General features: G+C 43.6%; 1 protein-coding gene across 3 annotated transcripts; it reads right to left on the reverse strand.

Moving 5' to 3' along the window:
• Positions 1-618: 618 nt before the first annotated feature.
• On the reverse strand, positions 619-8166 carry vrk3 (VRK serine/threonine kinase 3). Of its 3 annotated transcripts, none has more exons than XM_031830997.1 (15): positions 7962-8166; positions 7161-7387; positions 6943-7086; positions 6712-6834; positions 4702-4842; positions 4393-4448; positions 4223-4289; positions 2988-3072; positions 2380-2482; positions 2180-2272; positions 1951-2083; positions 1721-1841; positions 1549-1607; positions 1182-1453; positions 619-1074 (listed from the first exon to the last, which is right to left on the reverse strand). In XM_031830997.1, the coding sequence occupies exons 2-14, from the start codon at positions 7384-7386 to the stop codon at positions 1206-1208; spliced, it is 1599 nt and encodes a 532-aa protein (XP_031686857.1). In that variant the 5' UTR covers position 7387; positions 7962-8166; the 3' UTR covers positions 619-1074; positions 1182-1205. The 3 variants fall into 3 exon arrangements, with proteins under 3 accessions (XP_031686857.1, XP_020330155.1, XP_031686858.1); XM_020474566.2 differs by having other exon boundaries at positions 1317-1453; positions 7962-8164; XM_031830998.1 differs by lacking the exon at positions 7962-8166 and adding an exon at positions 7883-7946.
• Between the last annotated feature and the right edge of the window lie 5112 nt (positions 8167-13278).

The following is a 13278-nucleotide window of genomic DNA, read 5'->3' on the forward strand; positions in this document are numbered from 1 at the left end:
TAACATCTTTATGGAACACCTAACATTTTAGATGTCATCCCTAAATGTTTATTTTCTCAGAAGAAATGTTATGGGAGGAGGGTGGAATATATGCAGAGGGCTACAAAAGGAGTAAGATAACCACAGAACTTTTAAAATGAACAGGATGTCTCTGCTCCCCCCTTTCATGAGACTTAAAGGGTCTCTCCCTCTTATAATGAATATGTTGCCTAACTTTCTTTCATAGCCAGCAGCCTCACAGGGAGTCCCCACCGTGTAAGTGTCCTGACTTAGAAACTGTTCCCTCAGGGAGGGACCCTCTTAAACAGAGGGGTCATAAGAGACGCACAAGTCTAGAGGTGACAAGAGCATGTTGACTAATCTGTGTTGTATAGCTCAATCTAGCCTCCATACACAGTCTTCCACCATGTTTCTCACATCACAAACATCAAGTCCTGACAAATCTGAGAAGGGGCTCAACAAGAATCTAGGGATATGAGCAGCGAATTGGTTTGGAATTGGGCCATGATACCTACTCTTCCAGATCAGTGTACTGACCCTTAGCACTCAGGGGTACACAAGAGAGTTTCACAATCGACACCAGAAACCCCAAAGAAATTAGCACATACAGAAAAACAGTTGAATTAATAAAAGCTCTTTAATGACAAAGTATTATCCTGATATGAAAACAATACAAAAAGTAAAATGCATATCATGGACATCTACAACACCTAACTGGAACAGTGTACATTTTTGTACTTACAATCATTACCACCCTGAACAAAGGCTCTTTGTTATAAACTGTATTATTTCATAGGTTAAACATTAACTACCCACTCACTGCCACAGCGCCAACTACTGCTGACAATAATACAGTACAGCAGTGCTCACTAACCTGGCATAACCAGGAGTTTCTGTGCACTGCACCTCCAGTGAACTTAATGAAACGCACCTTCACACGCTCCTCGAGTGCAGTAAAACCACAGCAGGACCCACACCACATAGTCATGAAGTCAGCATTTTAAAAACAGCTGGCTAAAAATCCCATTAGTGAATTATCATCCCGAAGTATCATCTTCCTCAGATCGCTTTCATCTGAAGAGAGATAAAGATTTTTTTTAAACATTCAGACTGGTGTAGAGGTCTAAATTAGTTCAGGAGATAACATGAACAGGTAGCAGTGTAAGGATGAGTGGTCTAACCAGTTGGAAGGGACAGGATTCTGGTCAGACCTGCTGGGGGGGAGGGGGGGGTTCCAGGTTTCTGTGGTCATCTGACAGTTTTCTCAATGGAGCTTGGGGATAGTGTGGAGGTTGTGTGGGTGTGGGTGTTCTGACCTGAAGGTCAAGAGGTTGCTCCAGTGACCCTCCCAGCTTCTGCAGAGCTGCACTAAGGCCTGCCCTCAGAGCCCTGTAGTCCGGCTGGTCAGAGTACTGCAGAGCCATCACCTGAGACAGGTACCCCTGCAGCGCACCTGATACATAGTACATACAGATGCATTATATCCCACGCACACACAAAACATATTACGCTGCATACAAAAACTAATCACTAGAAAACTGGACTTACTGGAGACTTTCTTCTGTCCGAAGCAGTGACTCAGGAGACCTGGAACATCCTCCATGTACCTGGATCATTAGTGAATGGTCAGGTTTGGCCACTCAAGGCTTTACCATTTTATAAATACAGAATAACATTATTCATAATGGCCTTGTTGCCATAGTGAGGACCTGGCTCTCACCTCTCCTTCTCCGTGGCAACGCGGGCTGGAGTGTGTGTGAGGGAGGTCCAGGGCAGTGCCCCTGTGTACCAGCGCAGCATGCAGTAGCCCAAAGCCTGCAGGTCACTACGCCGAGACGGACCTAGAAGTACGATCACACACAAGTACTTATGGTTGGTTAGAGGTAACTTGTACATCCTCCACAGTATCTGAAGGACTGCAGATGATTGACAGGCCATAGGATGACTCACCTGCTCCCTTGTGAGATTCCAGGCTTATAAAATCTATGGCTCCTTCATTTGGTGTTCGGCTGCTCTCACGGTACTCCACATGCCGGCCACCAGGTGAGTACCGGAAAGCATGGCAGTACCCTGCAAGATTAACCTACACACATGCATACAGGAGTAAGAGCATAGTAGAAGGGTCTGGCAGCTACACAAAAGTACAAACAAACAAACAACTATACAAACACACTCTAACCTGTGTTTGTTGTGCTGGGCTGATGTAGATGTTTTCAGCATGGATGTCTGCGTGAACATACTCATTTTCATGGATGAACTCCAACACATCCAACTGGGAGAGGAGGGAGAAAGGCAGAGTCAAACAGGAAGCACATCAGATAGGGAATCCTATTTTGAAGTCCTATCAGGGCCTCCATATGAGCCTGAGAGAGCACTCACTACTCTGCAGGCCAGCTGAAGGACCGCTTTCTCAGACAGGAGCCCCTCCCCCTCATCCATGAAAGACTGAAGAGTTTGGCCCATGCTGGAGAAAATCAAAAACCTGAAACAAAAAATCTTATGTCACATGCGCCGAATACAACAGCCCTTAACCAACAATGCTTTAAGTTAAGAAAAAACACAAATAAAATGGTAAGTAAAAAAATAGATGTAGAAAATAAAAGTAACAACTAATTAAACAGCAGCAGTAAAATAACAAGCGAGTCTGTATACAGTGTGTACAGGCACAGAGTCAATGTGTGGGAGCACCGGTTAGTCGAAGTAATATGAACATGTAGGTAGAGTTAAAGTGACTATGCATAGATTATAAATAGAGAATAGCAGCAGTGTAAAAGAGGGGTCTGGGTAGCCCTTTGATTAGCTGTTCAGGAGTCTTATGGCTTGGGGGTAGAAGCTGTTAAGCCTTTTGGACCTCGGCTCCGGTACCGCTTGCTGTGCGGTAGCAGAGAGAACAGTCTGACTACACATTCAAAACACACATACAAAAACACACAAATTCCCCCATATGTACAAGCAGGCAGCAAACACACATCTCAATGTACACACACCTGTATGAGTCTGCATGGAGACCAAATCCTACACAGGAAGGAATCCCAAGGAAGTCCATCTTGGCATGCTTTATCCACTTGTCCACTAGGGGGAGACAGCATCAAAGCAGTTAGAAAGGCTCATTAGTAACCTACAGAGCCTCTACAATGTGCTTCCACCACCAGTAGTCTCGTCAGTCATACACAAACCAAACAGTTCCTCCTACTCTATACCTCAGTTTACACAACTTACACGTCCACCTATGGGTACCCATCTGAGTTGCCCATTCATACGCCAGTTTTCAGCTTTGCATTAATATAAGGATGTTCCAGCCAAGTAGAGCCCAACAGGCAGTGGTATGAAGTACTTAAGTCAAAAATACTTTAAAGTACTACTTAAGTAGTTTTTTTGGGGTATCTGTACTTTACTCTTTATATTTGACTACTTTTACTTCACTACATTCCTAAAGAAAACGATATACTTTTTACTCCATACATTTTCTTTGACACCCAAAAGTACTCGTTACATTTTGAATGCTTAGCAGGACAGGAAAATGGTCTAATTCACACACTAATCAACAGAACATCCCTGGTCATCCCTACTGCCTCTGACCTGGCACATTTTGAATGCTTAGCAGGACAGGAAAATGGTCTAATTCACACACTAATCAACAGAACATCCCTGGTCATCCCTACTGCCTCTGACCTGGCGGACTCACTAAACACATGCTTCGTTTGTAAATTATGTCTGAGTGTTGGAGCATGCCCCTGGCTATCCGTAAATAATAAATGATCCCATCTGGTTTGCTTAATGAAAGGAATTAGAAATGGTTCATACTTTAACTTGACAGTTAAGTATATTTTAGCAAATACATTTACTTTTGATACTTAAGTATACACTTCAAACCAAATAATTTTAGACTTCTCCTGGGTGACCTTCACTTGAGCCATTTTCAATTAAGGTATTTCAACTTTTACTCAAGTATGACAATTGGGTACTTTTTCCACCAATGCCTATGGGCTAAACATCAGTGATCTGCAAGCCCTCTCTGTGACCTGCTTATGAAAGGATTTTGTAACAATCTTGGACTGGTATTCTTTAGAGCTTCTGTCAAATGTGTAACTGTACGGCCAGACCTACTTAAATGTGTAGATAGCTAAGGTAAGAGGACGGGTAGTCCAGTCAGGGGTCCGTTTTAGAGCTGTAGTCAAGCTGAGGGCTGGCCAGATAACCGAAGGCAGATCTTGACACTCACCAGATGAGGGCTTGGCAGCTCTCTGCAGGAAGTTCTGCTCATTAAACATCTTCCCGTCCTTAGCCCCCTGAGAACAACATACATCACTATTCACCACATAACACGCAAAGCAACACTGAAGCCAACATAATCATTCTATATTAGAGAACAGTCTGTGCAGTTACACTCACTAGTTTGAGGATGTGCTTGTAGTCACTGGAATTGGCACCTTGCCCATTCTGCTGGACTGGGGAGAGATTGAAGACAAGAAAAAATAATAAGTGTCTGATTAAATCACCCTAGCCCATGTTAGACACCATCCTGTGTGAAAGTATTCTTCAATCCTGGTCCTAGGGGTCGCACAGGGTGTTGCAGATTTTTGTTCCAGCCCAGTACTAACACACCCGAATCAGTGAATAGTCAACTAATCATCAATACGTGTTAGTGCTAGCATGGAACAAGAGCAGTCCACCTTGAAGAAGAGTGCAGTGTGACCTCACCTCCATAGAACATCTCTGCATCGCTCTGACTCAACAGTTTCAACAGCCTCCATTTCCTGCCAGTTGTGTCACAAAGCTCTTCCCCTTCCTGCAGTGGCTCCACAGCACATACCCGCTTGGCCTTCTTTGCCTTTCCCTTGACTACAGACACACAGGAACATGCATATATACAAGCACACATACAGTTGAAGTTGGAAGTTTACATACACCTTAACCAACCAATTACATTTAAACTCAGGTCAGTTAGGATCACCACTTTATTTTAAGAATGTGAAATGTCAGAATAATAGTCGAGAGAATGACTTATTTCAGCTTTTATTTCTTGCATCACATTCCCAGTGGGTCAGAAGTTTACATACACTCAATTAGTTTTTGGTAAAGTTGCCTTTAAAATTGTTTAACTTGGGTCAAACGTTTCAGGTAGCCTTCCACAAGCTTCCCACAATAAATTGGGTGAATTTTGGCCCATTCCAACTGACAGAGCTGATGTAACCGAGTCAGGTTTGTAGGCCTCATTGCTCGCACATGCTTTTTCAGTTCTGCGCACAAATGTTCTATGGGATTGAGGTCAGGGCTTTGTGATGACCACTCCAATACCTTGACTGTTGTCAAGTGTAGCCTAGTGGTTAGAGCATTGGACTAGTAACCGAAAGGTTGCAAGTTCAAATCCCCGAGCTGACAAGGTGCAAAATCTGTCGTTCTACCCTTGAACAGGCAGTTAACCCACTGTTCCTAGGCCGTCATTGAAAATAAGAATTTGTTCTTAACTGACTTGCCTAGTAAAATAAAAGGTAAAAAAAATAAAAAATTGCCACAACTTCGGAAGTATTCTTGGGGTCATTGTCCATTTGGAAGACCCATTTGCGACCAAGCTTTAACTGCCTGACTGACGTCTTGAGATGTTGCTTCAATATATCCACAATTGTCCTACCTAATGATGCCATCTATTTTGTGATGTATACCAATCCCTTCCACAGCAAAGCACCCCCACAAAATGATGCTGCCACCCCCGTGCTTCACGGTTGGGATGGTGTTCTTCAGCTTGCAAGCCTCCCCCTTTTTCCTCCAAACATAACGATGGTCATTATGGCCAAACAGTTCTATTTTTGTTTAATCAAACCAGAGGACATGTCTCCAAAAAGTCCGATCTTTGTCCCCATGTGCAGTTGCAAAACATAGTCTGGCTTTTTTATGGCGGCTTTGGAGCAGTGACTTTTTCCTTGCTGAGCGGCCTTTCAGGTTATGTTGATATAGGGCTCGTTTTACTGGAGATATAGATACTTTTGTACCTGTTTCCTCCAGCATCTTCACAAGGTCCTTTGCTGTTGTTCTGGGATTGATTTTCACTTCTCACACCAAAGTACTTTCATCTCTAGGAGATGGAACGCATCTCCTTCCTGAGCGGTATGACGGCTGCGTGATGCCATGGTGTTTATACTTGCGTACTATTTTTTTGTACAGGTGAACGTGGTACCTTCAGGCATTTGGAAAATGCTCCCAAGGATGAACCAGAGGAGGTCTACAATTTATTTTCTGATGTCTTGGCTGATTTCTTTTGATTTTCCCAAGCAAAGAGGCACTTGAAATACATCCACAGGCACACCTCCAATTGACTCAAATGATGTCTATCAGAAGCTTCTAAAGCCATGACATCATTTTCTAGAATTTTCCAAGCTGCTTAAAGGCACAGTCAACTTAGTGTATATAAAAGTCCGACCCACTGGAATTGTGATACAGTGAATTATAAGTGAAATAATCTGTCTGTAAACAATTGTTGGAAAAATTACTTGGTGTCATGCACAAAGTAGATGTCCTAACCGACTTACCAAAACTATAGTTTGTTAACAAGAAATTTGTGGAGTGGTTGAAAAACTAGTTTTAATGACTCCAACCTAAGTGTATGTAAACTTCCGACTTCAACTGTACGAGGGAGAAGGACACAAACCATGATGCCAGGCTGTTGGGAGTAATGTGTTTTGTTAGTTGTAAGTGGCTGTAGTTTAGACTTACCTGTGGAGGGGGACCCGGGGAGAGGTGAAAAGCCAGGTGAGGAGGCAAGCTCCACAGACTGTTCCTCTTTTGGGGTGAGAGCACGTCGTTTCCGTGGAGACAAAACAGATTTGTGGCTTTGATCTGCCGATAGGGAGGAAAAAGCATCAATGTGACAATTACATTTCCAAAGCCCGTCAATGGCTACGATCATTACCACTGATGATAATCATACTGCCCCTGTCCCCTTACCTGCAGTATGTTTTGGGGAGGCGGTGACAGGGGGACTGGTTATACTACTAGGAGCTTCCTCGCTCCAGGCCACGGGGACAGAGTTACAGGTCCTATGGAGTGGGGGACGGGTCGACACAGGGCTGGGGTTGGCACAGACGAGGCCTGTAAACAAACGAGAGATGTGACAAGTCCATATTTTAATCTCCAGGAAGAGAACCGCCCTCCCTGCCCATTACCTTCTGTGTCCCAGCCAGTCAGCTGTGCTGTGCTTGGAGTAGGACTGCTTGCATTAGCAGTCATAATTACACCATCAGCGACATGAAGCTGAGAGACTCCAGAGGAAGCAACCTCCACAGGTCCAGAGGGGTCCACAACACACTGCAGCTTGTCCCCACAGGAGGGGCAGAACCGGAAGCCAGGTTGTAGTTTGGTGCCACACTGGGGGCAGAAGTGGAAAAGCATCCTGGAAACACAAAATTAGTTTTACAGACAGACAAGATCATGCTGTTTAACACAAACGGAGCCAGAAACTTTAGCTACACAAGGTTTTGCTCATGATTGATGACTGCTTTTGATCATTCAAGGGCAATGTAGCTAATAACATTATTTTGTTTACATTTTGGCTTAACTCTCAAAGCTATGAACACAACGTTGATAACTAAGTTAGTTAACTAACTTAACATAACGTCTAATCAGATGTTTAAAATCAGGAACCTAGCTAATGTAGTTATTTCCTCTGACTTTGTCGGATCTTGCCTAAAAACACAAGGTGACATTCTTTACCATACAAATCTAGATAGAATACTAAGCTAAACTCTAACGTTGAATCTAGCTAAAGGCTCACGCTCGCTATCTCAACGGTGTTATTAGCTAAACAAGTTTAGACAGGTGCCCTCAGTCTCCTATCGCTAGCTAGCGAAATAAATTGGTCTAGCTTCAGCTTGTACTGCTCTGGTACCTTGCTCTTTGCAATCACAGGGACCTAATAAGGATACATCCAAGGGGCTTCTTATTTCTAGCACATTGCAGAGACTCACCTTTATTGGCAGATTTAGGTCCCTGTGATTGCAAACCTGGGGAGAAGTGAAAAGCCAGGTGAGGAGGCAAGCTCCACAGACTGTTCCTCTTTTGTTTGTTCCACTTTTGGGGTGACAGCACGTCGTTTCCGTTGAGACCCAACAGATGTGGCTTTGATCTGCCGATAGGGAGCTCTCTTCTCTTCCGTGGATCTCCCTATCGGCAGATCAAAGCCACAAATCTGTATGTATGTTTGACATGTTATTTTGTTTACTGGCTCACACAGTAACTTCGTTTTTTTGTGTATATATATATATATATATATATATATATATATATATATAAACGAAGTTACTGTGTGAGCCAGTAAACAAAATAACATGTCAAAGTGGTGGAGACCGGAAGCAGGGGTGTAATCAATAGCAGAACAGTTGCATTTTGCAACGAAAACGAGTTTATTAGACACATTCATTAAGGTCCCTCCCCTTTTTGTTTGCTTCCAGAAACGGTCATGCATGTACATGCATTTACCTGGAGTGCCTGAGGGTGGCGCTGTTAGTAATTACTACATGTGACCATCTGTACTTGCAGTTGACCCAATGAAATCAGATAAACGTTATTTTACACGCCTCAGTGTGCTAATATTACACATGTTCTCAGAAGTTAATACAAAAGAAAGCTCAACATTACGAAACAAGGAACAAATGACATCACCAACTCCTCTGAACCTAGAAGAAAATCTAGCCGAAAATGTAACCTTTATCATAGCCAGTGGCATCTCAGAGAAATCCGAAGTCTAAATGTGCCACATTCCTGCACGTAGCCGGAATACTTTTGATTCTGACAATGTCATTTGACGATGACTTGGATGTATTAAAGTAGCAAATCGGACGTACTTGAGGCATATCTTGTAATATATTGTCCGCGAGAGACTTAAACTCTAAAAGTGAGTGGCGATTCCATGCAATAAAGTCCAACTGCAATCTAGTGGCGTATTCTGGCCACCAGATAGAGCCAAAAGGCAAGAAACTACCCATGTCAATACAAAAACGGTGTTTGAACTGGAATTTCAAGTGACATAAGATGCACCTGCAATACTTGGACGATCAGCTTGTCTGCAAATGGCCTTAATAAAGAGAATATTCAAGCTCGAACAAAGGACAGAGACCGACATTGAGTTAATATGAAGATTTATTCACAGGACTTGGAGGAGTTGTTGCAGGAGTTAATTTTTTATTTAACCTTTATTTAACCAGGTAGGCAAGTTGAGAACAAGTTACCTTTTACAATTGCGACCTGGCCAAGATAAAGCAAAGCAGTTGGACACATACAACAGAGTTACACATGGAGTAAAACAAACATACAGTCAGTAATACAGTAGAAATAAGTCTATATACACAATGTGAGCAAATGAGGTGAGATAAGGGAGGTAAAGGCAAAAAAAGGCCATGGTGGCGAAGTAAATACAATATAGCAAGTAAATCACTGGAATGGTAGATTTGCAGTGGAGGAATGTGCAAAGTAGAGATAGAAATAAATGGGGTGCAAAGGAGCAAAATAACTCACCAGCAGCGACATCATTGATGTATACAGAGAAGAGAGTCGGTCCAAGAATTGAACCCTGTGGCACCCCCATAGAGACTGCCAGAGGCCCGGACAACATGCCCTCCGCTTTGACACACTGAACTATATCAGAGAAGTAGTTGGTGAACCAGGCGAGGCAATCATTTGAGAAACCAAGGCTAGCGACTCTGCCGATGAGGATGTGGTGATTGACAGAGTCAAAAGCCTTGGCCAGGTCAATGAATACGGCTGCACAGTATTGTTTCTTATCGATGACGGTTAAGATATCGTTTAGGACCTTGAGTGTGGCTGAGGTGCACCCATGACCATCTCTGAAACCAGATTGCATAGCGAAGTTATGGTGGGATTCAAAATGGTCTGTAATCTGTTTGTTGACTTGGCTTTCAAAAGACCTTAGAAAGGCAGGGTAGGATAGATATAGGTCTGTTTGGGTCTGGAGTGGCACCCCCTTTGGAGAGGGGGATGACCGCAGCTGCTTTCCAATCTTTGGGAATCTCAGACGACACGAAAAAGAGGTTGAACAGGCTAGTAATAGGGGTTGCAACAATTCCGGCAGATCATTTTAGAAAGAAAGGGTCCAGATTGTCTAGCCCGGCTGATTTGTAGGGGTCCAGATTTTGCAGCACTTTCAGAACATCAGCTGACTGGATTTGAGAGAAGGAGAAATGGGGAAGGCTTGGGCGAGTTGCTGTGAGAGGTGCAGTGCTGTTGACAACACATTTATACATACAAACACATATATACACTGCTCAAAAAATAAAGGGAACACTAAAATAACATCCTAGATCTGAATGAATGAAATATTCTTATTAAATACTTTTTTCTTTACATAGTTGAATGTGCTGACAACAAAATCACACAAAAATTATCAATGGAAATCAAATTTATCAACACATGGAGGTCTGGATTTGGAGTCACACTCAAAATTAAAGTGGAAAACCACACTACAGGCTGATCCAACTTTGATGTAATGTCCTTAAAACAAGTCAAAATGAGGCTCAGTAGTGTGTGTGGCCTCCACATGCCTGTATGACCTCCCTACAACGCCTGGGCATGCTCCTGATAAGGTGGCGGATGGTATCCTGAGGGATCTCCTCCCAAACCTGGACTAAAGCATCCGCCAACTCCTGGACAGTCTGTGGTGCAACGTGGCGTTGGTGGATGGAGCGAGACATGATGTCCCAGATGTGCTCAATTGGATTCAGGTCTGGGGAACGGGCAGGCAGGTCCATAGCATCAATGCCTTCCTCTTGCAGGAACTGCTGACACACTCCAGCCACATGAGGTCTAGCATTGTCTTGCATTAGGAGGAACCCAGGGCCAACCGCACCAGCATATGGTCTCACAAGGGGTCTGAGGATCTCATCTCGGTACCGAATGGCAGTCAGGCTACCTCTGGCGAGCACATGGAGGGCTGTGCGGCCCCCCAAAGAAATGCCACCCCACGACTGACCCACCGCCAAACCGGTCATGCTGGAGGATGTTGCAGGCAGCAGAACGTTCTCCACGGCGTCTCCAGACTCTGTCACATCTGCTCAGTGTGAACCTGCTTTCCTCTGTGAAGAGCACAGGGCGCCAGTGGCGAATTTGCCAATCTTGGTGTTCTCTGGCAAATGCCAAACGTCCTGCACGGTGTTGGGCTGTAAGCACAACCCCCACCTGTGGACGTCGGGCCCTCATGGAGTCTGTTTCTGACCATTTGAGCAGACACATGCACATTGTGGCCTGCTGGAGGTAATTTTGCAGGGCTCTGGCAGTGCTCCTCCTGCTCCTCCTTGCACAAAGGCGGAGGTAGCGGTCCTGCTGCTGGGTTGTTGCCCTCCTACGGCCTCCTCCACGTCTCCTGATGTACTGGCCTGTCTCCTGGTAGCGCCTCCATGCCCTGGACACTACGCTGACAGACACAGCAAACCTTCTTGACACAGCTCGCATTGATGTGTCATCCTGGATGAGCTGCACTACCTGAGCCACTTGTGTGGGTTGTAGACTCCGTCTCATGCTACCACTAGAGTGAAAGCACCGCCAGCATTCAAAAGTGACCAAAACATCAGCCAGAAAGCATAGAAACTGAGAAGTGGTCTGTTGTCACCACCGGCAGAACCACTCCTTTATTGGGGGTGTTTTGCTAATTGCCTATAACTTACACCTGTTGTCTATTCCATTTGCACAACAGCATGTGAAATGTATTGTCAATCAGTGTTGCTTCCTAAGTGGACAGTTTGATTTCACAGAAGTGTGATTGACTTGAAGTTACATTGTGTTGTTTAAGTGTTCCCTTTATTTTTTTCAGCAGTGTACACACACAAGGGCAACTTTCCACGTAGGTGGGTCTAGCATTCACACACTTTGGTTTGGTGTGTGGATTTAATGGTATAAAATGTAGGACGATTACAGCCATATATAAAGCTTTGCGAACGTAAATGCAGTTGATACTGTTGAATGTTAATATCTGATCTTTTCCCAACACACACTAGAGGAACTTCATGAAGCAACCATGCGGTTTAGAAGCCTCGGTCCGTTACATATTATAGCATCTACACTTTATTTTTTTTAATAGAAAATAGGTTCTTGCACTAACAACGACAACAGCCACTACTACTACCCCTACCTCCATAGCAACTACTCCTAAAACTACTGCTCCTACTCCTTCTTCAACTATTGGAATGGAATGGTCGATTAATTAGGGCCGATTTCAAGTTCACAACAATCGGAAATTGTTATTTTTAGAAGCCGATTTAGCCAATTAAAAAAAAATATATATATATTTTTTACACCTTTATTTAAACGAGGCAAGTCAGTTAAGAACACATTCTTATTTTCAATGACGGCCTAGGAACGGTGGGTTAACTGCCTGTTCAGGGGCAGAACGACAGATTTCTACCTTATCAGCTCGGGGATTCAATCTTGTAACTTTACAGTTAACTAGTCCAACGCTCTAACCACTTGCCTCTCATTGCACTCCACGAGGAGACTGCCTGTTACGCGAATGCAGTAAGAAGCCAAGGTAAGTTCCTAGCTAGCATTAAACTTATAAAAAACAAACATAATCACTAGTTAAACTCGTAATATCATCAACCATGTGTAGTTATCTAGCGTGTCTTGCATTGCATATAATCGATGCCGTGCGCATTCGCGAAAAAGGACTCATTGCTCCATCGTGTACCTAACCATAAACATCGATGCCTTTCTTAAAATCAATACACAGAATTATACATTTTTAAACCTGCATACTTAGAAAGGTTAGCAGGCAATATTAACCAGATGAAATTGTGTCACTTCTTTCGCGTTCATTGCACGCAGAGTCAGGGTATAGGCAACAGTTTGGGCTGCCTGGCTTGTTGTGAATTAATTTGCCAGAATTGTATATAATTATGACATAACATTGAAGGTTGTGCAATCTAACAGCAATATTTAGATTTAGGGATGCCACCCGTTAGATAAAATACAGAACGGTTCCATATTTCACTGAAATAAACGTTATGTTTTCGAGATGATCGTTTCCGGATTCGACCATATTAATGACTGAAGGCTCATATTTCTGTGTGTTATAATTAAGCTTATGATTTGATAGAGCAGTCTGAGCGATGGTAGGCGGCAGCAGCAGGCTCGTAAGCATTCATTCAACCAGCACTTCCGTGCGTTTTGCCAACAGCTCTTTACAATGCTTCAAGCATTGCACCGTTTATGACTTCAAGCCTGTCAACTCCCGAGATTAGGCTGGTGTAACTGATGTGAAATGGCTAGCTGGTTAGC

Source organism: Oncorhynchus kisutch, linkage group LG8 (genome assembly GCF_002021735.2).
Source record: "Oncorhynchus kisutch isolate 150728-3 linkage group LG8, Okis_V2, whole genome shotgun sequence".
Lineage (NCBI taxonomy): Eukaryota > Metazoa > Chordata > Actinopteri > Salmoniformes > Salmonidae > Oncorhynchus > Oncorhynchus kisutch.